Source organism: Scophthalmus maximus, chromosome 13 (genome assembly GCF_022379125.1).
Source record: "Scophthalmus maximus strain ysfricsl-2021 chromosome 13, ASM2237912v1, whole genome shotgun sequence".
Lineage (NCBI taxonomy): Eukaryota > Metazoa > Chordata > Actinopteri > Pleuronectiformes > Scophthalmidae > Scophthalmus > Scophthalmus maximus.
The window spans coordinates 13,659,991-13,686,753 of record NC_061527.1 but is presented as its reverse complement, the minus strand read 5'-3'; the positions used below and the strand labels follow the sequence as shown (position 1 = coordinate 13,686,753).

The following is a 26,763-nucleotide window of genomic DNA, read 5'->3' as shown; positions in this document are numbered from 1 at the left end:
TGTTTTCCTTCCCTTCTCTCACACCCCTTCCCTCTCTCGTTTTTCCTCTCTCCCTCTCTCTCTCTTGCCTCCCCTCTCCTCCTGTGTCTTTGTATGAGTGTGTGTGTTCTGTGAGCAGCATCTCAAGATGATGGTGAGGTACGGGCAGCTCTCGGGACTGGCAGCCAGTGGCGTGGGCTCCGTCCCCGAGACGCACTCGCCGCTATTTCCCAGGGATCTCCTGTCATCGACAGCCCAGATGGGCTACAGGTCACCCCTGGTAAGAGGATAGACAGACCAATATATGTCCACTTCTCCAATGAAAACAGGCAAGCGTAAAACTGAGAATAAGAAACAGGGAAAAAGGTGTGAGTGGTAGTTAGTACAAGTGTGAATCTCTCTCTGTGTGTGTGTGTGTGTGTGTGTGTGTGTGTGTGTGTGTCTGTGTGTGTGTGTGTGTGTGTGTGTGCAAAAGAGCAGAAAGAGAGCAAATCAATTGTGGGATTCTGCCTGTATCCCCAATGGACAGTATTAATATATATTTACATCGTTATGTTTGTTCAATTACAAACGCCTACTCTGTCTTTAGCCTCTGCCAGTCAGACTGTTGTCTAGGGAATTGGAAGTGTGTTCGCGTGTGTGTGTGTGCGTGTGCGTGTGCGTGTGCGTGTGCGAGTGCGTGTTTATGTTGGTAATATATTTTATGTTTATTGTATGTTGCAAACTCTGGTAGCATCTGCAAGATTTAAGATTTAATGTGCCCTTGATAATCGATTCCCTTTTGTAGTAAATTAATAAGTCAGCATTTGCCATCTATCCACAATTCTAATGTGCTGAAAGTTTATATAGAATTTTTTTCCCGATAACCCTAGGAGATAAAGAGTTGTGTACGATGACAGATTTCCAATGACATTGGATCATAACTATCAATCACAGTCAACATCTGACAAGTTACATTAGCAATGGAAGCAGGGAGAGTGTAGATAAAGGGGATATTTTGCACTGGAGTCAACATCACTTTGGCATTTACATAGAAAAGGTTACTTTAAGGGAAAGGGAATGAGGAAAAAAGGGGCCATGAGAAAACCCAGAGCGTTTAGGCAAAAGGGTTGTAAGAAAATCCCTGACTCGCCGCATTAAAGCGACATGAAGCTGTGGGTGTCTAATCCGCTATGGGCTCTTCATTGGTTCGGCTTCCCTTCAAACTGGCTCAGATCCACACCCCAGAGCCTCCCGGAAGCCTTCATAACCTACTGTCATGCTGCTGACTGTACCCAGGGGTTTCCGTCAACTGTATGCAAATGCACGGCGAGGATAAGCGTTGATATGCGTCCGTGCGGAGTTGGGCTTCAAAAATGTTTTTCATCGTTTTTTTCCCTTTTGAATTCTCACAAAAGTTCAAAGACATCTGTCCAGTGTTTTGTTGTTATCATACAGCACACAAAATGACTGTTTCCCACTGCCCATTTACACTGACAACAGTGTTATCTGCTGTTTGCATAAAGCTGCTGAATCATAAATAATTTGTTGAAACCAGCGGAACTAATTAGCTGGACTTATTATATAAATATGATTGACATGTTCACATATTGTGTTGCATCTTATCGGCATCTTATTCGAAGGAATTTGGAGGTGATTACTTAACCAGTCAGTTCCAGGGTGGAACATGATAAAAGACAAGTTGCACATAACGTTCAATTCAACACAGGGTACAAATGAAGTCAGGAAGATAAAGTACAGACAAAAACGATTTCAAAATATTGTTATTAATAGCTGAGTGTCTATGAGGTCTTCATCGTACATAGTTACATTTCTGGTAAAATGGTTTGGTAATGGTTTATTTTTGTGATTGTGCACATTTGTCATCAATGTGCTGCTGGTGATGAGGCGTGTTCCCGTGTGTGTGTCTGTGTGTGTGGGTGGGTGGGTGTGCGGGTGGGCGAGTTAGCGCATATGCTTATGTATGCGTATGAAAATATGCTTGTGTGTGTATGTGTGCGTGCACATGATTACCCTGGTTAAAAAAGACCATCGTTATAGTGATTAATGGTGCCTTCATTAAGCACAGCAAGATCATTTGCATACATTAGATAAATGTGCTGGAAGATTATGGTGGCTTTGGTGTGTAACGCCTCAAAAGCAGCATCACATTTTATCTTTTCTTTTATGTCCGTGCTATCAAAAGGAAACACAATTCTATCGCGGCAGCGAAACATTTAGATATATATCGAAAACGGAGAAAATTAATTGTTTCATAAAACCTTCAGTTATTTTATCAATTAATCACTGACAAAAATGTGAAATATTAACATTAAAATAATTAGCAACCACAGTGCATTTCTACTTAATGGACCACTCGAACGAGTGCATACATGAATAAATGAACGAAAAAAATAAATGGTCTCATCCTCCAACACACTATTCGCCTGGAGCAAAGTTTACCATGACTTCCCCTGGCAACACTGTGTTCAGTTTGTTTTAAGTATTTGTGTGTTTGTGCATCCTGTCTCGTCTGCTCGTGTCTGTTTGTGTGTGTGTGTGTGTGTGCACATGTTCTCAGTTGTGCAGCATGTGTTTCAAGACGTAGGACATTTAAAAGACCACTCAACAGAATCAAATTGTGAGCAGCATTAGGATGACCGGGAAATGTCAGCCGAGATAGTTTAGACAACGCTGATGAATTTAAAAGGACACGTGAGCTAAAACAGAACTGTGTATTATTCTGTATCTCAGTCACTGAGATCTAATTTTCAAAAGCCCACATCTGAAAAGCAGCAGTGTTCCGTGCTTCAGAGCTGAATGTTGTTAATTTGTAGAAAGCTCCACTGATTACCCACTGCAGGCAGCTGCCGTTCTCTATGTGACACGAGGCTTTGTTTGACAACTCCAATCTTTTCTGTTTCAACATTTGAAAAAAAAAAAAAAAAGAGGTTTGCATTTTGGACCTGCTTAAAGATGTTCATTATCACCGGAACCACAAACACGCAAGTGGGAGAGAGGGTGTACATGGCAAATGTGTGCAGCTACGCTACTGTATATTAGCAGCCAGGAGATAGAGGTCATCTCTATTTCATGACAATGATTAGCTTCTTCCATCTGCTGCTCGGTGCATGTCCCCCTTTCCTTGATTGCAGTGTTCTCCTTATCAAGGAAATTAGTTCATTTATGCTCCACAACCCTGTTGTGAGTCAGGCACAAACAGGAGCAGCAGACTGAACGACGCCACAAAAGGGAAATTACGTACTCTGAGAGAGAAAGCGAGACAGAGATCGAGATATGTGGAAAAATAAGTACAATGCTTGTTGATTAATACAGGACTGCCAGAAACAAATGTGGTCCTTTTATTTGACCAACATTAACAAATATATGATCGGCCAAAAAGCTTTTTCCTCCTTTTTTTTACTCTTTTCTCAAACGTGTTAATTTCCTTTTTTACTGAAATTACAGCTCACTTAAAATGGAGGCTTGATGTTGTGCTCTGCTAAGTGACGTATTTTAGCTTTAGGGTTGTTGTAAAAAGACATGCTATTCAACCACATCTTCCCTATAGCATAAATCAAACTGAAGGGGGTTACGACTGCGCCGTGCACATGCACCATGAGATGAACACAGCCTGTGCACCTTTGTGCGTGTGTGTACATCATGTCATGTTTGCACTTGATATGAGCACATGTGGCGTGTCAGTTATGGGGAACACAGCGAGGCTGAGAGACACGTCGACGGGGGCCCGAAGGGCTCAGATTTGTTGGAAGAACGTGTGTGTGTGTGTGTGTGTGTGTGTGTGTGTCAGGCGGTGTGTCGTGTCTGTTGGCCACCAGTGCTGCAGGGAGGGCCTGGTGATCAGCAGCTGAGCCTGTGTCCCGCTGGGAGCCATCACTGCAGAATAGAGCAGGTGTCTGCAGGCTCATGCACAGACACACACACACACACACACACACACACACACACACACACACTGTAAAGCAAATCGCAATCTCTCTCATTCCACACTGTCTCCGTCGTTTTTTTTATTATTTGTTCACACACAACCCAGCAATTTAGTCAGTCCACAGGGTGCCTTTTAGTGTGTATTTCATTGCACATAACCCTGTTTTTGATCATTACATATTTTTCATAGGCTAGACACGTGGATGTGAATCAATAAACAAAAGAATATGCTACAACACGAGCGGCCACATCGAAAACCAAAGGTCACCTTTTTGCATTCAGGCACTTAGACCTGTGAGTAATGATCTGTAATTTCCCCTGTACACTGGAAATGCTCAGGTGTTCTGGATCGAGTCAGTGCAGAATCTGTCTGGACATTCATGACAGAACAGCAGTATCACAATGATCATGTCACTTTAATAAACAACCGCTGCTGAGTAATTATTATAGAGGTTTGGCGAATAGCGCAACCCATAATCCAACTGTAAACAAAAGGGTCGCCCACACCATCAAAACACCAAAGCAGAAGACTGAACCTGCTATTATTCCCAGCCTGATTGACAGGTCTTTAAAAAACACTGATTAACATGACTAAATACAAGCTATTTAAGTTTTCTGATTATGATAATATTTGTAAGCACAGCAATAAAACAGGATGAACTTCGTTACAATCAGTTAAAAAAGGAAATTTTACGTGGGCTTCTTTGAAATCACAATCTCCAATTATATACAGTTATGAAATAATAATGATAAAAATATCTGTACACAAAGATAAAGACAGGGCCCTGGAGGAAATACAAAAATGGAGAACTGCTATAAAACACAATGGAGTAACCCCCCCCCCCCCCCAAAAAAAAGCACGCAGGCAGGAATAATTATCACAGTTCATGCTGAAGTAAATCTTTTTTATATTTGTGTTGGGTCTTTTTTCTCCTGGTGATTCACCTCCAGTCATTGGCGACATTTCTACCGTTAAGTAGGTTGAATAAACAGAATCTCACTTCCCGCGGATCATTTTTCTTCTTTAATTAAAAAGTAAATATCTTAGTGCTGCTCTTTTGCTTGGTTGAAGAAAGAGTTTAATTTCAGGAACAAATGCGTTGCCTCTCTTGGACAATGTTTTACATCCGATTGCAGTTATTCAATTTGGCTTATAAGGACAAATAGGGAGAGAATAATAAAACAGACAAGGTGGGAGAGAATGTAGTATTGCGCTTTCAGATTTGTTATTCGCAAACAAACATTAACAAGGTTTATTGAAAGTAGGATAAAACGGCTCGGTCTAGTATTTTGACAGTGAATTCAAATTCCCAGGTTTTTAAATGAACCTAATGTAATTTCAGTTGTGCATGATATTTACTTTAAAGAACAAACTGAGGTGTCTGCACTGGATCATGCAGTGTCATTGTACATGGTAAAACAAAGTTTGAGAAGGACAGTCCTTACGGTGCCCAAATATTCACCCATACACACAAGAATAAAAATGAGAATAAAGAGTATAAAACAGGAATACAAAACTAAATATAAAGTATAACTAAATATATGTTGTGTGGATTGATGGCAGTAGATGGTGAAGACATTGCACATTGCATGGTTGATGCAAACAAAATCTGCTGACGGAAAGAACATGAAATAAGAAATTAATTTCAAAAAATGTAAATGTATAGCTTACGCCCCGTGTAGACACCCATTTTGTAGCTGATGATTCCTGACCACACAATATCTGGCAGTCATTTTAAGAGCGGCGATGTGAGGAAATGGGCCTTGTTGTTGTCAGCTCAGCGCCTGTTGATGCTGAGCTGACAAACGCTGTTGATACTTGAGTGATTGTCTGCGTCTGGGTTCCTGGCATGTTGATGAACAACACTATTTTCTCTCTCTCTCTATCTCTCTCTCGCTCTCTCAGAACTGATAGTTTCAAAGACAATGCGTTTTTATTGATTCACTAATTGCCGGGGACTGGGGCAAAGTATCTGCTGTCACCATGAATAAATTATGTATGGTAGACTTGTGCATTAGTGCTGATGAGTGACCACTGCAGTTACAGTAGCTGGCCACTGGTTCCACTGGGAGGTGTCCAGTAATATCGGCCTGTATACTGTGAGTTCAGACAATAGTTTTAAATGTGTGATAGATTTTAGTTGGGTTTTTTTTAGATTGATAAGCTTGAGTAGGGCAGCTGCTTATAAAAGTGAAGGATAAGATATTGGAAAAAAGGATGAAAATACTCCTGGTATTTCTATCCAAGGGAATGCCAACACTAAGTGGTTCCTCTACACAACCCAGAGATGCTACAACAGCATCATCATTATCTGCTAACCCCTTACACTCATTAATAATAAATGTATTCTAACAGCGGCATTCAGTTTTGCCATGGAGTGTGTCAAAATCATTAGTGACTACATTGTAAAGTGAGCTAATTGACTGAAAAACATAGATTTATGGATAGAACTTAGTCCTGTAGGAGAGATATTGTGTAAATGTTCAGTACATGTATTTACCTGCATTCATTTAATGAAATGTAACCGTATGCATCACAAATTTACTCATAACCTGACCAATGCCTTTTAAAAACAATTTCTTGTCATTGTCTTTGTGGAAAATAATTTCTAGAGTGTTTGTTTTCCACTAAAGACTTTTTTTATCCTTCAATCATCTAAATGTTTCAAAAATACAAAACAATTGAAGCATGTCTCTGAGCATGTAGGCATTTAAACTGAAACCTGCTGGAGTTTTTCTCGTTGTGCATTGCCCACTTGCTTTTCCTCAAGCATGATAAAGGGCGGTTAAGCATGAAGTGACATTTGGAGGGCTCGATTTGTGCAGCGTGGGCATGTTTTGGTCCGCAACACCGCAGGCCAGCCCTGTGACGGACTCTGGATGAGTCTCATTCCTGAAAGGTTATTTCCTTATCAACAGCCGTACTGTGGCCATTTATGCAGATCTGACGGTGTGAAATTTTTGACGAGGTTTAAAAAAACGTCATTACAGATGGCATGTGGCGTTTTAACTGCTCACTTTTTCTTTTCTTTTTTCACTTGCGGTCCGAGTAGGAAATTCAGTGAAGGAAGAAATGGGGAGTCACACATGACTACAGATGTAGCTAAAATAAATAATGGAAATACAAAAGGTCTGATTGAGCAGCAGTCAAAGAATCTTGAGTAGGATGCTCTTTGTGCTTTGTGTTACTGCAGTGCATACTACTGTGTGTGTGTGTGTGTGGGGGGGGGGGGGGGGGTTGTGATTAAAGACTCTACCAGATGGACCACAGCAGTCGCCCTGTGAGCATGGATGTACCCCGACCGGGATCAAACGCAAAACGAGCTGGCCCCCCAAAAGCCTGCCACTTTACCCAATGATCAAGTGACCCACCCACACTGTAGCATGATCACCGCGACATCTCAAACACAGACTACTGTAGAAGAAGGAGTTCAACAGAAAAACAAACCACTGTTTGACATCACGGTCACGAGACGTACCTTTGAAAGTCACGAAACTCCAAATATAACAAATTTACTATATGTAGATGACGGTTAACAGACAGACTAAACTTCAATTTTTGATGTGTGAGCTGCGGGCCTGCTGAAGTTGAATGTCACCCCATGCTGCGGACCACTCTGTTGTCCAAATGGACACTAATCCACCAGAGTCCTGTTGAGAATACACTCGTAGTGCCAGAGCACATGCCAGACTCAACAGCCAATGCATAGCTAAGCCTCTCTGGGCACCTCCACAAACCTTCTCTCATTTGTGTTAGGAACGATGACCTCAACATTATCTTTTATTAGAAAAAATAAAATTAAAATAAAAAAAATAAATAAATAGTGTGTATAGTAAACCAATGTTTTCCAGTTTATGTTTTAAATTCCTAAATTTTAATGTGTAAATGATGTCTCCTGTTTTATACTTGTCAAAACACCAATTAATCAAAATCCAGACAAAGCGCTTGTCTAACAAGCGTTCACTCCCTATTGCACAGATAGAGACACAGCGTTCAGCCTGAGCTTTCAAACATCCCCCCTGTCACATCTTTGCAGTCTGCAAAGCTCCGGCTGTACCAAACAGCTTTGAGTTAAAGTGGTAGAAAGTGGCTGTGACAAATGCAGCACTGCCTTTGTTCCAGGATCAGCATGATGAATTCATTTCTGATCTGAGGATTTTTTACCAGGCCGAGTGACACAGGCAGGGGTTAAACTGGCAGTGTTCCATGGTCACTGATACAGAGGGAAGAAGATGTACGAGGACATCTTCAACTAGATGATATTAATTCTACCAACATACTTGTATTTAATATAATATGTATAAGTAACATCCCATTCAATGGATCCACTTCCAAAGCAAAATGTCAGCTTTTTATTTACTCACAATCAAAATCAGGAGTAATGACCTCAAACCACTGAGCCGTTAATTGTTACTCAATAATTAATGTCCCATTTCAGTGTCTGGATATGATTTTTCAGTTAAATCACCACTGCCACCTGTGTCAGAGCACCACGGCACCTTGGTTTTGACTTGAAAGAAAAGACATGATTTCATATGATGCACAACAGCAACGCAGGTGCACTGTTGACCTCTGACCATGAAATCACCAAGAATTAGTATCCATACTGTGTTCGCCATTGATGCATGAAAATGAAACCCTTAGTCTTAACACTGAAAGCCAACAACAAAAGTCAACTGAGTCCAAACAGCCCATCGTTGTCCGGCTACAGCCAAATCGTCTTAATAGCTGTCTGCTGTCTGGGATTCACTGATGCTGAGTTTGTCGCTGGGCAGGGAGATGGGCAAGTTGAAGGCTATGATTCTGATTTGTTGATTGTTACCGGCAGAGGGTGGACACCTGCCAGGAAAGAGGCGATCATCAGACTGAGTAGCACAGCAAGATGCTACTCCAATAGAGCAACAAAATCTATCCTTCAAGGGCAAATCAAAAAGTGCCCATGAATGCCGTCGCGAACCGTGGAGTGTGTTCTAGTCCATTAAATGTATTAGTTTGTTTTACTGCATAAATTACTGGAATCAACCATGTAATGCCTCGTTCTCCGTAGCTCTGATGAAACTATTGTTTCATTCTCAATCACTGTAGCGGGGATAATTCAGTGTCAGATTTGGTTTTCTGTCTTTTGTCCTTGGTCGCATCAATTTGTTCTGAACCCGCCAAGCTAAAACAAAGATTTCTTTTGCTGCAAAACACAAGTTTTCCCTTCTCATCCCCGTCAATAATCCAGGTATTTTCTTCCAGCTCGCAGAGCTAACACTTGTGCTGTCATCTTCACTTCTCCTCCTTTAAATAGAGACCTTATTATGCTGAGTGAAACATAAGACAGGTGTTGAAACTCTGCATCTGTTAGTTGACAAGACTCAAACCGAGAGCGCCCACAATTAACACAGTCTGCACACTGCATATTCAAACCTGCCATGCCGAGTACACTTTTCTTTACCCCACTCTTTCACACTTTATTCGAGCACTTGTTGGCTGCTATGGCAGAGTACACAGTACTGTGTACTGTGTTTATTCAATAGATGTTTGAACCTGGAGATTCGGCATAAACAAGCTGTGATTTTCAAGGGCGTGGCACGGCAACAGCATCATGGAGTTTGTGCAAAAGATCCCGAGGGAGTAAGAGAGTAAGAGGGACAACGCAGCCGGCAGCTAATCCATTAAGGTCTGTGACGAAGAGGGGTTTAGGGTGGAGAAGCCGGGCAGAATGGAGGGCAGGAGGAGTTCATGTCAATTAGCTTGCTCTCTGCTTTCTGAATTAGCGGGCTGGAAACACTGGCTGAAGCACATTTCTGGGGTCCAGCCTTTAAATCTGATTATATAGAAGTCAGTGTGTCAGACTGCGACACAACTCATGCACCAAAACATTGTGTGTTTTTGTTTGGGTAGTGTGTGTGTGTGTGTGTGTGTGTGTGTGTGTGTGTGTGTGTGTGTGTGTGTGTGTGTGTGTGTGTGTGTGTGTGTGTGTGTGTGTGTGTGTGTGTGTGTGTGTGTGTGTGCTTTTATGGATGAGAACCAGAGCCAATCAGTGGGATGGGATGCCACATTGCTGACGGTATGGCTGGCCCTCCTGGGTTTAAGCCACAAAAGCTTTTAACTTTCAAAACTTTACAAGAGGAAAGAAATATCATTTACCTCTTCAAACACTATTTAGCATCGGTCATCATCTACACAATGAACATTTTTGTGCGACTGACAAAATGGGAACGACATTACCCTTAATTACTTTTTTGACATTTCTACATTCATTCAGTGTGAGATTGCATTTTATTCACACACACAAACATAAACTATTATGTACAACGTGGCCATAATCCACAAGTTAATAAGCTATAGAGCAATATCTCTAACGCATAGACTTTTAAGTACCTCATCGAGGATGCCCTTGATAGAACATATCAACCACTTCGTCCATCTGTCCGCACACATTATTATAATGCACAGTGTGTATCCTTTACTACGACATTCAAACAACATGGTTCCATCTTTGGTGTGTGCCTGTATATCATAGCTACACACACAGACACTCGCACTTAATGACACAACACGCTGCAAAGAGCAGGTCGAGTTTATAGCTAATTTACTGAGTAGCGGCAGTCACTTTCATTGCTTTATAAAAACCATGCAGAGCAATTTAGTAGAATAACAGACTGAGCAAGACGACGGTGAGAGACTTTTTTCGCTTTCAAATCATACTCTCATTTAGAGAAAAGGTTATATGGATTATATTACAGGGAGGTAGAGAGGGGCCCTCAGAACACTGTCTTTTATGAAAAAATACTCACCCTCAACCCCATTGACGGTTAACAGGTGACTGGACACAAAAACAAGATGTGATCTGTGGCGCGGGTATCGCCACGGAACTTGTTTCCAGTTCTTTTTCTTTTCTCAGGTCCAACCCCAAGCCTTTATTAAACTCAAAGGTCAGAGATTGACAGGAAACCTATGGGTTTGTTGTCCGCACCATTCAGCTTTAAACGTCGCTTCTTTGTGCTCTTTGGCAGAAATAATACAGATGCACATAACAAAGGAGAAGGGACAAAGATGCACTACTATTTTAATTCATTTTTTTGGGGGGGGGGGTCTCATTCTTCTTTACTCTCCCTCTGTTGTGATATAAACAGTACAAATCTCCACACTTTGAGCGCCATCATTTTCTATTCTGTCTGAAACAATATCGGGCTCCCCCTGTGTGTGTGTGTGTGTGCAGTATGTGTGTGCGTGTGCATCTCGGTATTGCTCAGGCCTAATTGAAGGCGTAGTGAGGATTCTCATTAGTATGTCAGGCACATGGTTCTGCCAGGCTAGCTGGCTGCAGCTAACCAGACAGGTGGAGAAGTCAGGGGTGAGGTGGAGCGACTGGGGAGCTTTAGTTCACCGCTCCTTTTTTTTTGTGTGCGCTTTTCTTTTTCATCTTTATTAATAGTATTTTTTTCACAGTGCTCATTTGGGAGCTAATTTGTGTAGCTATTTGAGTATGTGGTTAAAATTCACTGTTCGAATACACACACATAAATATGAGTGTAGAGTAGGAGGTATGAACTGTATGGTGCATCCCTTAGTTCACAATGCAGTATTACCGTAGATTATTCATGCGCACAATCTTGAGAGAGTTGAAGGGGCATCATTAGTATTCAGACCCTAGCGAATCATACTGGACCTAAATGGCAGTAGATTGTGGAATATTAGTTTTGCTGTTTTGCTTGACTGCGTCAGGAGGTGACAAAATGTACTTGTAACTTTTTACAAAGCGGCTGCTAATGATTATTTCCATTATTAATTCATCTATATTGCTTCCCTATTTCCCTGAAATAGTTTGTTCTATAAAATGTCATAATATTGTCTAAAAAAGTGTCAATCCCAATTCTCAAGACCCCGAAGGTTTTGTCTGACCAACAGTCCAACCCCCCCCCCCCCCTCCAAAAGGGAGCAAATCCTCACATTGAGAAACTAGAAACAATGAATGATTGGCATCTTGCTTGAAAGTTGACTGAAGCAATTAATCATGAATCAAAAGATTAAATCACTGATTTTCTTTTTCTGGATGACTTTTTAGATTTGTGCATCTACAGATCATTTTACCTAACAATGTCTCTTTTGTGATTAAAAGTCAAATACAAGCTAAAATGTGACCATAAATTCCAAGCTCTCGCACGATTACAAATATTGCGTAAAGAGCGATCGTGCATTGCGGTGTATCTTGAGCTGGAGGGAGAAAAGAAGAAATCTCTCTGAACCTGATGGACATTCACTCGTTACATTAGCTCTGTCGGGCCTCACACAGCTGAACACTAACTGAAACAAACCATGTGCGTTGGAGCTGACAAGCCCATTGCCTCTTATTGCTGTGTTGAACATGAAGGAAACAGTTTGATCACGTTTTGGAAACTGTTGATGTTTTCATCTCTTGTCTTGGAATCTGAAAATAATCCACAATTTAGACGGATGAGATTATATGTGCCTACATCTAAATTGCATAGCATAAATTGCTTGAATGAAGTGTAGCATTTGTGAAACTGAATATATGTACAATATACATGTATATTTTGCCTACGCATGTGTGCACATGAATATGCTTATACATTTTTATCGAGTAGGGTGTGTGTGTGTGTGTGTGTGTGTGTGTGTGTGTGTGTGTGTGTGTGTGTGTGTGTGTGTGTGTGCGTGTGCGTGTGTGTGTGTGTGTGTGTGTGCGTGTACTGCGGCCATGCCAGGTAACTAACAAGAGCTCCCTCTTCTTGCCTGCCAGAGATATAGAGTCAAAATCAACCTGAGGCAGGTTTGCTGCAGGGCATGAAGAATTTTATTTTCAAATATATTCATTTAGAAATGTACATGAACTATAGTGAAGATTATAGTTTGTTTGAATAATTGGCAGCAACATAAAACAAGTCAGGATTTGATTGTAGCATTTGACGAAATTCACTACAATTACAACTCAAAACTATTAACATAAGGTTTTATTCCCAGCTGTATGGTGCATAAACCTGAATTAGCATTAACTACTAGAAAGGGGAGCGACGGAAGAGGTGTGTTGTGGTGGAAGAGAGAAGAGCACTGCTGCAGTGTCAAAGCAGAGGAGCAGCTGTCAACACATGGTTGAATAACAGGGAATATATAACATTCACTGCAGCAACAATACACACCACCTAATTTCTGTATGCGAGAAATGAGAAGCCAACTCTGTACCCGAGTTAAATCGTACATGCTGATATCATGCGTATTTATTAACACTCGCTGGACGGATAATCACGTGCATACACGGGCGTACACGGTACCCCTGACTGCTGTAGTGTTTGTGATGATGCTCCACCGGGTCGTCGTGGACCGCACCGCGCCCGCCTCCTCCACTCGCATCCGAGAAGGCTCCGCCCAGTCCGCAGCTCGCCGGCCAATGAGAGGCCGCGAGCGACGTGACTGACTTTCCATAAATGGGCCCCTTTTTTTTTGTTGTTAATGAAAGGTAGCGGAAGGTGTTTGATTCGGCGGAGTGGCTTCTCCTTCTTCTTCTCCCGCCGCGTTCTTTTTTGTCTTAGTCTCGTCTTGAGCCGAGACCGATGCCCTCGGGTTCGCTCTGGCGCCGCTGTACAGACTCGGTGACGACAGCGACGCGTCGGGTCCATTCATCCTCTGAAGCGCGCCGCTCCCCCTCGCTGACTTGACCGGCTCTTTCACACCCACACTTAGTCCGCCGAGAGCACCGTTACCGTCCGGCACAGCGACACGAGAATGGTCATGGTGAGTAGACTCCACGGCGCGCTGTTACATCTCTGTGTTGTGCGTAAATGTTCTGCTTCGAGCGGATGGGCTTCATTTGAAATGGAAGCACGCGCGCGCGCGCACACACTGCTGCAGCGCACAGGTAGCGTTGTTTTGATCTGTTCTGCATGTACACACGACTGCAGACACTGTTTGTGTAACACCTGTCCTTTTTGATTTTACTGCAATTGAATCAAGTGAATTGCGCTCATGGATTTGGCTAAAAGTGTCCAAGTACCCAAGCGCTTGTGTGCGTGGATTTGTTTTGTTCATATTTATATATTGACATTTTAACCTCAAATTAATATAATAACAAAGCAGACGCATTTGTAATAGTTAAAAAACCCTTGGAGAGAATTATTTTTTTTTCCTTGGTTATTTCTCTCTGTTTTGTAAGACGCAAACTGTTGGACACTCCCTCGTGGGTGCGTAAAAAAGAGTTTGTGTCCAAGGGAGAGAGTCAGGGAGAATGAGTGAGTCTACACAGGCATATAAATGTACAGGGGATTTTAACATGAACCCAGTAATAGCTAATTTATATACAGCGCTGCGCCGGCATCCTATTACCATAGTGCCCGAGGCTGCAATCACTCTCCAAGAGCCCTGCCCCGCGCTGCTCTGCCCGGCTCACTCAGGCACAGGGCTCAGCAGCGATTGATTGCTTTGCTGGGATTCAGAAAGCCTTTTCTCTGCCAACGCAGGCTGAGGCTGGCGTGTGCCGACGAGGGCTCGGAGCCAGCCGGAGAGCGAAGGTGTTAACACCGAGGGAGGAGGGGGAGCAGGGGCCGAGGGGCTGACAGGCAAGCCAAGAAGCCAATCGCAGACTCCAGAAGAGAGGCGGGGGGGTGGGGGAGTGGGCGGGCTCTGACCTTCCAGCTGAGCAGGCGACTGGGCGGGTGGCTGCGAGAGGGAGGGAGGCTTGCTGCAGCCCAGCACTCTCATCCAGGCACACCACACTCCTCTCAGCATCTGTGGAAGAAGGCGATGCTTGCTCCTCACGCCTCTCGTGCTCCAGTGCTCTCTGCTCGCTACTAAGACTCTGCTAATTAGAAACGGGAAGAGAGGCGGAGGGCGAAGGAGAGTGAGGAACAAGGCGACAGTGTCAGAGGAGACTGTTTCAGAAAGAGTGGAAGAGAGAGAGGAGAGTAGGGAATTCTCTTTGCTGAGGCGTTCCTGTAGCTGCTGTGTGAGGAGAGAGACAGCGTGAGACAACGGCCGGCGTCTCCCAAATGGAGTGGAATGGGTTTAAGATGGTAAGGAGGAAAGCTTGCAGCCACTACACTGCCGTGCACTTTGTAAAACCATTGTTTGATTTTGGGCAGGCTGCAGTGGCTGGAGCAGGTTGTGCCCTCAGCCGTCAGTGTGTGATATAGTCTCCTACAGCACAGCCAATGCAGCGACACTGTGGAGCAATTTGCTGTGCAGAACGTTAAGTTTCTTCAGACAGAAGTAGGACCAAGCAGGGGGCTAGTCTGACGAGGTCAGCGGGCGGAATGAGAAATTGGAGGGGGACGGATGGAGGGACGGAGCCAGATATGCTGTCAGGAGAGGTGTGGAAGCAGGAGTAGAGGTAAGGGAAGATGGGGTGGAGGAACAGAGGAAGGGAAGAGTTAAATCTGGGGGAACAGCTCCCATTTTATGTTCAAGCTAGGTCTGGAGGTGTCCCCCCCCCTTTTCCTTCCTTTGCACCACTCTGAAATATTTACCTGCGTATAACGCAGCAAAGGTGGAATGCACAGTATTGATTCTGAATTTGCAGCGAGGCAGTAGCGAAACAAGATTTCATATTCACGCATGCAAAGTAGTCCTTGTTAAATTATCTGAGTAGACGTGTTATCCGTCATGCTGCTTGTGCGCTCAGTGTGTGTGTGTGTGTGTGTGTGTGTGTGTGTGTGTGTGTGTGTGTGTGTGTGTGTGTGCGTGTGCGTGTGCGTGTGTTGTCCATGTGTTGTGCCAGAGCCGGAGAAAGATGGAGTAGGTGTGTTTGAGAGTTACACGCATGCCTGGATATTACAATATATGATAATGTTGTAGTGCATTCTCTAAGTTTAAAGCCCCATTGCTCCTCCCCGTCTGTGTGTGTGTGTGTGTGTGTGTGTGTGTGTGTGTGTGTGTGTGTGTGTGTGTGTGTGTGTGTGTGTGTGTGTGTGTGTGTTGGCAGGAAAGAAATCACAATGAATCTTCTGTTTTGCTCAGCCTCCTTACACTCATTTTAACTTAGCATTCATTTCATCCATCACATCACAAGTGATACAGTGAGAGGTGGACTGACAATATTTCCGTCCTATCATTTACAGTAAGACTTTTTATTTTTATTGAATTGCCGGTTCTAGACCAGAGAGTCAACACCATTATTTTGCATCCATCTGTTTTCAAAATAGTTCTCTTGCCTTCCACAAAGTGCACATGACTCATTTCTTTGTTTGCATGAAGACCAGTGAAAACATTTTCCATTTGTCAGCAAGCAAATGTTTGATTGTTTGCATGCTGGCTTCTCTCCATCAGATGCAATCAAAATGCAAATTGAAATGAAGGCGACTCCCCTGTTTTGTCAAACGGCTAGCGACGCTAGCTGGTCGCTGCCTTGCGGGACGGTTAGGACCAGCGGCCCACTGTGACACGCAGTAGATAGAAGGGCTTTGCCGAAACACATGACCGACGGAGTGAGAATATGCAGGAATGGGCATGAATGCAGAGAAAGAGTGTATATTGTTTTTAACGTGTATATACCAGTAAGGGCTAGTGGGGGTGGAGGAGATGGACATGGAGAATGAAAAGGAACAGTGAGAGAGGCAGTGAAACAGTCGTCAGTATTGGAGGAATCAGATATGAGTGTGCACCATGAAGCCTCCTGATGGGAACCTGTGGGGGTCCGGGACTAGACACAGGCTATCATTTCAAACACACGGACACGCACACGAGTACACATGCACACACACACATGTACACACACACATGCAGTGGCTTTATTACCCTCAGGCAGAACACCATGAGCTCCAAGGTTACACATAATAGGGTTCGGTGTGTGGGGAATTTATTAGCTACAGCTAGCCAGTAACCGAATGTGTGCTCAGTGTTTGAAATGTAACCGAAGATCAGAGAAACATGAGATTGGGAGAAGTGTTTGCAGTTCTGAAGTGATTACAGGTCTGAGGAACAATGACGATGATTCATAGACCTCGTGTAGGAATGACAGTTGGTGAGCGAACAAATGAAGAGACAAAACAAAGTTGAAGCAACAGGACAATGGAGAAACATCGCCTCAACAATTCAATTATGCGATGTGCCGTGTTTAGTATGTCTGTGTTATTAGCTCTGTGTGTTTGTGTCAGCGTGAGTCTGTCTATCCGCGGTGCAACTGACGCGTGTCCAGATGCAGAGTGACATGCTTAACTAGAGCCTGATTAAACACCAAGGAAATGGATAGAGTGAGAAATAGAGAGACAGAGGCTCGCGCAGAGAAACAATTGCCTCTTAATCTTCTTTTCTATGTTCCCATGCTCAAACATTAGCTCTCCAGGATTTACCTTTTAGATGGGGATGTTGCATTACATATGTATAGACAATTGTTCTTGTGTGGTGCTTGTGGAACTATCAGACTATTCTGTGCAAGATAGAGGAATTAAAGCTTAACCCTGCACTGACACCAAGAGCATAGACATGTTTCATATTTCAACAGAAAGTAAAATACGTTCAAATCACAGTTTATTAGGGAAATCAAGCTAAAACCAATGCAGTCTAATACAGCAGTCCTGCATTAAACCCTACCTTTAAGTTTTTAATGAAATTGTTTTAGAGAGCATATGATTCAAACTTACACAGAGCGTAGTTTGCGGTGCTGTTGAACTGTACTGCATTTTACAGAAAGATTTTGTTTTATTAAGCCTTCACGCATTGTTATGACTTGGTTGGACAAAATAATTAAAACACCTGTTTGCATAACGCAATACAGTTTCACAGCAGAGCAAACCACATCCTCAAAAATGACCACACCTCTCTATAACTGTTTCAATGCAAACTTGACATTAGGTTAGGATTTTTTGCAGGATGGCTGTATTAGGCTGCATTATATTTAACTAACTATAGAAATATACCCCCCCCCCCCGATTTCCTCTTATTTCTAGCGTCTCCTGTCTAACAATGTGTCTCGCCATGTCTTACATCTCTTTGCTGTAAGAAAGATTACTCAAACAACTCGATCATCCTTTGAACATTTGAGACCTATTGAGATAAGCTCACAGCAAACACACTTAGTAAGACCAGTGCTCTGTGGAGGTGTTTTTACCTTTACGATGTTCCCCCAGCCCCATTTCACATCAAAAGGGTGTTTGGCCAATTGAATAGTTTGCAACTGTTTTACTAAGCAGCAGCAGCAGAAGAAGAAGAAGAAAACCCATACATTTAGGTAGAAATAGATATTGCATGTTGTGGGTGTGACTTGCTGGCAGTGCATTATTATTATTACGTGTAGTGGGTATCTATGATTGATTATCCTAAAGTACACTTTGTAGAACCACAAGATAAACACTAGCTAAGAAGACGGCCTTTGGCAAATGTATGCTTTGTGTTAATAGAGCATAGTCATGGCTGCAGTGCTATTAATGTTGTTGATTCAGATTTTCACAAGAGCGGTTACACTGCAGTTCATCACATCCACAGAAATCAGCTACAGAGACCCGATTGACGAACGCTCACGATGTGTGTGTCCGTGCCCAGGTATTTTTTAGTGTAGTTCACGTCTGTCGTTTTTTAATGTGCATGTGTTTGTTCACGTATTCGCCCTTTACCCCCTGTAGCTTTTGGTAAATGACGAGCCCCAGTCAGGGGCGTACAAAAAGATCATAGCCGAGATATGGGCACCAGTCAGTCAGTTATAATTACATGTTTACAGAGTTGGATTCTTGAGATAGAGGTCCGAGTGATATGTGAGGCAGACATGAGCATTTAATTGCATTACATTTACTCGGTAGAAGCTCTTTCTCCACTTCTACCATGGAACATTATTCAACTCGTAAAGTGAACCTAGAAAAAAAACTAGAAATTTCCCTTGAAGGGGCATTCGGCCCTCCCTTGATGCACCATTAAGGGAAAGTCGGAGCCACAATAACATTAAATCAATTCTGTCAATTCATCTGACACCTAAAAAGTGTTACACCTACAAAAGTAGTATACACTGTACAGTAAAACACAGAAAATGTATTCTTTTTTTCCCCCTGCAAAAAATATGAAGAATATGTACTCCATTGCATTACACTAATATTTAATTAAAACAATGCGGTCAACTGGTGGTTTAGCTGCTATTACAAAGTTATGATTTGATTTGTGTGTGACATGACTACTGAGATTCATTAAAAATATAAAGAAATTTGTTTGTGGCCCTACACTTATCGGTGGTACAGTGCCAATTTAAATATCACAAAAATATTTTCTTTTCTTTAAATGTCTTTCCTAATTTCCTGTAGACAAAAGGAAACATTTAATGAGCCAAAAGCCTGTTTGAATAAGAGGCTGCTATAACAATCTCTGTCCCAATTTGCATGCTTTGGTTTTTAAATATTCCTTTTGTGTGAAGCCTAAACACACATGAAGACTCACAAAACGGTCATGTTGAAAATTTAATAGGCTTCCACAGTGATTTCCTTCATTTATTTAAAAATGCTTTTTTTTCCCCCTCTCTTTTTAAAAAGCTAGGAATCTGAGAGGCATGGCAAGGCATTCTGCTGTGAGGGAAGCAGCATTCACAAATACTAGACCTAATTCCTTTGGCAGCAGCTCAAACTGCTACAGACAGACACATAATCAGCTGGGGAGTGTTAGCGCCTCAGCCCACTAGCAAACACAGGACCGAGCCCTTGTTGTGCATCGCAGCTTTTCAGAATAAATATCCCGATGGATATTTATCGTCGGAGGAAAGAGGTATTCATGTGTATATAGCTCTTTGTTCAGTCAAAGATACAGACGGAGAGAAGAACACTGGCTTTCTTAGCTACTTTACCGCTCCGTCTTTCCGTGTCCCTCATCTTCTCTCTGTGTGTCTCTCTCTCTCTCTCACACCCCCTTCCTGCCTCCCTCTCTTTCTCTCATCCTCTGCTGTACGCTGTGTGTTTTGGTATTCATACAGATGTTTGGATATGAGTGGCAGTTCCTCCTGAGACTGTGCACAAGCGTCTGACTCGTCTCATCTGCATTTTGCATCCCAGGAAAAAGAGAGAACAGAAAGCAGCGGAAAGCATCACGTGCGCGTGCGTGCTTGCGTGCGTGCGTGCGTGCGTGCGTGTGTATGTGTGTGTTTGTGTGTGCGCGTGTGTGTGTGTGCGCGTGTGTGTGTGTGTGTGTGTGTGTGTGTGTGTGTGTGTGTGTTGGTATGTGTGCTGCGTGCTGTTTGTGTTTGGCAGCTTAACTGGCCCCAGCGCTGTTGTCGTGTGATGTTTAAAGGACGTTCCAAGGTCACGCTTTCGACAGGCCTCACCGTCTCTGACATATTAAACATTTATATATTTGTGTAACCAGATGAATTATAGATTTAACATGCAACTAAACATGCTACAAAATGGCACCTATGTGCTTGGTAATGGACACTTTAGGGCGAACGCAGCCTCCCTCACGACATCCTTTAGGCTGCCTCATCTCATCAATAGCAACACAAACAAAAGACCAAAAAAAGGGCTGATCTTGCTCTGTGCAGTAAACCGAGACACTGGAGAATCCCGCAGTGGCAGGAGAGGATGTGCGAAAGGTCCATCTGCTAGTCAGTTGTGTTCAGGAACTCATAAATACAGGGGCCGCTGTACATAAAGATCATAAACCTCGAGCTGACAGTTTTCATCTATCTACTGCTATATATCTGGAGAATGCAGACAGGGAGGTGGATAATACCTGGTTATTTTCTCCTGTCAGTCAGTGTTTTGGTTTTTTATGCAGACCAGAAAATAGCCAACCGTCTAAAACTCAGTGGTAGTTAGAGAGCCACAGATCAAGATAACAATCCTGATAATGAAAGTGTTTGTCCAAATACAGTAAGTATATGGATTCACAGAGCAAATGCTCATTTCCCCTCTTTGGCCAGGAAGGCTGTTCTTCCTACACAGTATGTAACTAGATGGAAATGGAAGAGAACATGGCATGCAGCGCTTATCAAGACTGATTAATGTCAGCGGCAGCGATGGTAAAAGTGGTAAAACTCCGGGAAAGGACGGGCGTGGAAGAAGTGAAGAGATAGATGCGTGCTATCTCACAGATGCACACGCTGTCAGACTGAAACATCTAAAACAGGATTTTATATGGCAATCAGCCACCGCCCCTATATAAGTTGCCTCCCTGGCGCATGCTACAGTATATGAGCAGAGATAGTCTCCTGTGGGCATTTTCAATTACTCTGCACTGTACGGCGGGGGGGGGGGGGGGGGGGGGGGGGGGGCTTAATCTGCTCATTTGAATGCACGCCGCACTTAATGTTTTAGCTGGTGTGCCACGGGCGTCGTCTGTTAGCTGTGCCGGTATACATTCAGGCCTTTGTGTCTCAATCTCCTCTCCTCCCACTGCAGTTGGAGACATTTCTTATTGTACCACTCCCGCGTCAAGCTGCACCGAGATAAGATTTTCGCAGAAGATTGGCTCGCTATTAATTTCTCAAGTCAAACTCCAAATTGTGAGTGTAATGACTGGTGCAAAGCGACCCTAATGCATTTGGAAAGTAACCAATCCAGTTTAGCCCATTCACTGACATCCTCGTGGAAAAAAAAGTTTTCGGAGGAGACGGAAATCCGGTCTATATGATTTTCATTGCTCACTAGTCAATTGACGCATGGCTCAAAACTATACCAGGGTCCAAAAAGGATGCCTGTCATCTGAAAAACTAATTTGATATCTCATCATGTCTCACTATCAGCGATGTAGTAGCCTCTCTACATCTACATGCATTTTGGAGTTTTTTTAATTTACTCCATCACTGTTTACTCATTAAGAGAGATGATGGACGGCTGTCCTTTCCCCTTCCAGCTATTTGATTATATGAGCTCCCGGTTCAGAGCTGAATCAATAACCAGATTAGCTAGGCACGTGCATACACACACACACACACACACACACACACGCTAGCATACACTCAGACACACCCTCACACAGGACCCAAGGCTGTGGAATGAATTCTTGAGTACAACGGTCGGTTGGTGTCTATGTGATTTTTGCTCTGTGCCTGTGCAGCAAGGCACACACACACAGACACACACACGCTCACACACATAGGCAGGATGTGTGTGAGATGCAGCTGATTGGGGAAACAGTGATTACATTAGGAAGAGCCCTGCCTCTGCTTAGCAGCCGGGCCAGTGTACTGCACCTCGCTCTCCATCCTTCTCTGTGCAAGTGCTGTGCTGTAGGTTTTGTTCTTATCGTACACCTCCAGGCTGTTTATGGCTTTTTAAATACCTGCTTAACAAAGCCAATATTTCCACTTCCAGCCTCCAACCACTTTTAATCAGAACTCCTAGTGTGAATTATACTGAAAATTGAGTTCAGTCAGAGGAGTTTACAAATGTCTCATTCTGCTGCCCTAATTCCTTCTGGGAATGTTGATATAGCCACGCATCTCCTTCTTCAAGGTCTTTTTTTTTTTGAGTACATACAGCAAACATGGCTGTAGGCTTTTGAGGAATATGTAGGGTTGTTTAAACTTGGTTGCAATAGCATAGATAGATAGATAGTTACTTTATTTATCCCAACTGGGGAATTCCAGTGTAACAGCAGCACGTTTCACACAGCACACAAAATATATACAATATCTACACAAACAAATGTGGAAATATACGCATTGCAAAAATATAGAGACTAAGAATAATAAATATAAAGGATTTACATGAATATTAATAGTGGAAATAGTGCAGTAGTGCAATCAGTTACCAGTAGTGTGCAGGGGAACATGGTAACATGAAGGTGCAAATGTGCCGGGATTTATGTTTTTATTCAGATTAAAGCAGCATGGCACTGCTGAATCGCTTATTTCTGACCTGATTCAAGCAGGTGTATCGTGGTCAGCTGAGTTGGTTATATATATGTGCGAGTGTATTTCAGTGTATTTTGCTAAAGATAGGAGCTAGCATCACAAAAATGGCCGGTCGCCTGCACAGGTGCACGGCTGCGTTCACCTGCCAGCTACATGTGGAGGTGGTGTCCTCGCCCATGACACATGGTGCTGACTCAGATGGATCCGCCTGCCCGCTCTCCTTACCTCCCTGTCTTTGTGTGCGTCCTCGATCCTCTCCCCCGGCCCAGCCAAGAGCTACTTCAGGTCGACACGGAAATGAGCACTGCACCGAGGCACAAGCGATTCCCCGCGAAATGCAATCCAGAGTAGTGCGGGTTTTTGTCGCCGCAGAGCTTCAGACACTCTTGCGGTGTCACTGTCATTTATTCAGGGAACCGTCGCAGTGAGTAAATGTAACCAGGTTAGATGTTAACATTGTCGGAAGACAGAGAGAGAAATAAGGGCCCTTTTGGGAAGAAGCAACCTTTCATGTCATGTTTAATGACAGGCGTGATATATGCCGACTGTAGGCTGACAGTGTTCTTCCTGTCATCCCTGCTTCATTTTTACCCCGTTACTCTTTTCTCATTTCTTGTGCCAACCAACCACAGAAACCCGGTTAATTCTCCCTGAGTAGGCCCCACATATTAAAGAGATATCATCTCTCCTGAAACCTTTAACCATGTTAATGACATTTAATTAAGGATGGAATCCCATGGAGGGGAGGAGACAATGATTTAGCCCCTTTAATCCACCAAAATGTCCTCGCTAAGAGCCTCGACAGTGATCACTCCCATTCACCACACCCAGGGACTACAACAGGACAGACAGCGCTGCACAGCACAGACATCTTGCTGATTTGTCTGAGCTGGAAGCAGAGGTGCTGGCTGTGGCAGCCAGAACTGGAACAAAGGCTGGCAGGCTATTGATGAGGATTTTATGCTGTACAGGGGAAGGCTGCTGTTGGGATGATGGCACTGCGTTGATTTGCAGCTGAGGATTTGATGGAGAAATAGGGGTCAGGGGCATCAAGTGAGGGACTGCTCCTGGCGCAGGAGTGAATCTAGGGAAACTTTGATGAGGACCTGAGAGGCCAGGCCAGGGCTCGGGCTGAGGGACAGGGACCTGGGCTGACGGGCAAGGCCAGGCCTTTAATTCCAAGGCCCGTTCCCCGTGCTCCAGGCTTAAGCCAAACAGCTAGGCAGGTGTCCAGTTGATCTCACACCCCCGCAAGGGAGGAACTGCAGAGCATCAGTCACTAGAGCTGCACAAATTGAAGTGTCATCTCCAGAGTCAAGATGCTCACCAATTTTCTGCATGCGTCGGTGCAGAGTCGGGATTCAGCCAGTGGACAAATGGCTCTAGTTCCGCCTACAGTTTGGCTGAGCAAAAGAGAGAGAGAGAATGTGTGTGTGTGTGTGTGTGTGTGTGTGTGTGTGTGTGTGTGTGTGTGCGTGCGTGTGTGTGCGCGGGTGCGCGGGTGTGTGTGTGTGTGTGTGTGTGTGTGTGTGTGTGTGTGTGTTTGTGTGCGTGCGTGCGTGCGTGCGTGCGTGCGCGGGTGTGGGTGTGTGGAGCACTGCAGGTCCTCACTGTCATTGTCCTTGAATGATGCAGCAAGGAATCATGAAGTATTTGAACATGAAGTTTTTAGACAGAAATAAATCAGAATAGTAGTAATGAGCAGAACAAGTCACTTCAGTAAGGAACACTATAATGCAAAATCTGACAAAATCCCTCAGTAACAACTGAAAAATACATTAGATATTGAACATGTGCAAATAAGAACATAATCATACTACAAATGTATATAGTTTTATAAAGTTAAATATCATTATATTATAAATCCTGTCTGACATACCCTTTGGCAATTGGCCGCATCCTGTTATCTCCTGACCTCTGACTTCACATGAGTGTATGCCGATTACCCAAGGGCTGTGAGGAAGTGTGTGGGAAAGCTGCATTGATTTCACTGACGACTGAAACATCACAAAAAGGGAAGGGGAAGAGAGAGGACGGGGGCCAGTCTAAAGTTAAATGAAAAATTGCATACATACACGTCTTGCGCAGTCTGGAACATTTATTATTCCAAGTCACACAGAGAGAGGAGAGGTGGAGGAGGATAGAAGAAGAGAGGAATCCATTTGGTAAAGTAGATGCAGATCGATGAGACTGGAGGCAGGCCGGCCAGAGTGCAGAAGAGGAGGGGTGTGTGTGTGTGTGTGTGTGTGTGTGTGTGTGTGTGTGTGTGTGTGTGTGTGTGTGTGCATGCTTGTGTGCATGAGGCGTCCCAGATTACTTTCCATGATTGATCTGGCCCATGCATCTGTCTGACCTGCAGGACATTTCAGAGCTCGGAAGATGCTAGTGGAGTTGGAGAGACAGGGAGAGAGAGAGAGAGAGAGAGAGAGAGAGAGAGAGAGAGAGAGAGAGAGAGAGGGCCAGGAATAAAGGGTGAGGAGAGAGAAAAATAAAAATCAATAGTGCAGAGAGCATTACAGGGAACTTGACTGGCCGAGAAGCGGGGATAGTAAAGTCGTATTAATCTCTTTGTGTCTCAGTTAGTTTGAGAGGAACTTCAATTCAGTATCACTTCAGGGGACTGAGGGGGAGTTTTTGTCGAGTTTAAAAGCATCTGGTGTGGCCGCTTTGTGTGAGCAAGAAGTGAACACATGGTACAAACTGTCAATATCAATATAAATGTGTTTATGTGTCCGTACATGTATGTGCATCTAACAATGAATTACAATTGGGTAATGTTCATTGTATTATTTTAAGAAGCCAAACAATGTTAAACAAATAAAAATGAGGAAGGACGGAAATCACACAAGTCAGGTGGTTGCGTGCTGGCTCCATTTTGTAGCTGCCAGGCGGTGTGTCTATCAGTGAAGAGATCCTGCAGCAAACTGTCTACTCCGCAGTCTCTTCAGCCTCCATCTATCCTGGCCAAGTCAGGGCAAATTGATTGTCTAAGCTCTGTAAGAGAAGGAGGGAGGACGCCTGCACCAGGACGGCAATATAAAGTGGTTCTTTATGGTGCAAAAGCAGTGGAGGAGTGATGAAGGTGAAAAGGGCAGGGAGGGAAGACAAAACCTCATTGGTCTTCTAAATTTGAGCTTATACTATAGGTGACATAGAGGGCTGTAAGGAAAGACAGATAATCTTTGTGCATAGTGTGGAAGAATGCCTTTTAAATGGAATCATATACGATAAATCTAAAAGAAAGCTGTCTGTGCCTTTGGTTATTTCGACTTATGGAGGAAAACAAACGTACACTCCCCTTCCCTCGCTGTAGGCGGATTAGGCTCGTCCTGTTTGACTGCAGCACCCAGACACTACTGGCCGGGAGCCCAAGGAGACAGGAAGCACTTTTGTGGCATCAAATATTAATGGCGTTATAGAGTGTATTGATTATATAATAAGTTTTCCCAGCATCTGAGCACCAACTGAAATGTATTCCCTGAATAATTGAAACTGTATCCATGAGCGGGTTTCTCATCTCAATGGTTAGTGAATGTAATTGCATTGCTCCCTTATTCTAGTGTTATTTGAGATTTTTATCAGAGGGCGCACGTGTGTGTTCATGTGATAAATGCAAGGACAGTGAGAATATGAAGAAAGATGAAATTGTGTGTGCGTGTGTGCGTGCGTGTGTGCGTGTGTGCGTGCGTGCGTGCGTGTGCGTGTGTGTGTGTGTGTGTGTGTGTGTGTGTGTGTGTGTGTGTGTGTGTTGCGCCTGAGACTGTTTGTTTTAGCAAATGGTTGAGCATTGCAAATTGAGCACTGAGTAGTGTTTTTAAAGTGGGATTCAGAGACTTGGGCTACATCCACACTACTACGTTTTCATTTTAAAAGAGCGTTTTAAAACAAAAACGAAAAAGAAACGACATAATAAAAAGTAAGACCAGGCCTTTCTTTTCTCTGAACCGACAATGAGGTGAAACTGTTACTGTCACTGTGAAGTGTTTACAGCGTTTCGCCTTCACCGCTGGCTGTCGAGTCTTGTCTGATAAGAACCAATCAGGAAGCGAATGCGGGTGACTGCGTCATCTTTTACAGACAACTCAGTTTTTACCCA

The 26,763-nt window shown here is 43.5% G+C and overlaps 1 protein-coding gene across 6 annotated transcripts in view; it reads left to right on the top strand.

Moving 5' to 3' along the window:
• The window catches only part of elavl4 (ELAV like neuron-specific RNA binding protein 4), a 77,590-nt gene that overhangs the window by 5,142 nt on the left and 45,685 nt on the right, over positions 1-26,763 (top strand). For 3 of the 6 annotated variants that reach the window (XM_047336648.1, XM_035647037.2, XM_047336649.1), the window contains one exon: positions 119-259. The exons of 1 other annotated variant lie outside the window; for it this stretch is intronic. In XM_047336648.1, coding sequence (XP_047192604.1) covers positions 119-259 — 141 coding nt within the window. Of the gene's footprint in view, positions 1-118; positions 260-13,356; positions 13,646-14,625; positions 14,920-26,763 lie in introns of those variants that run through there. 2 more of the 6 variants (XM_047336651.1, XM_047336650.1) reach the window with 2 other exon arrangements.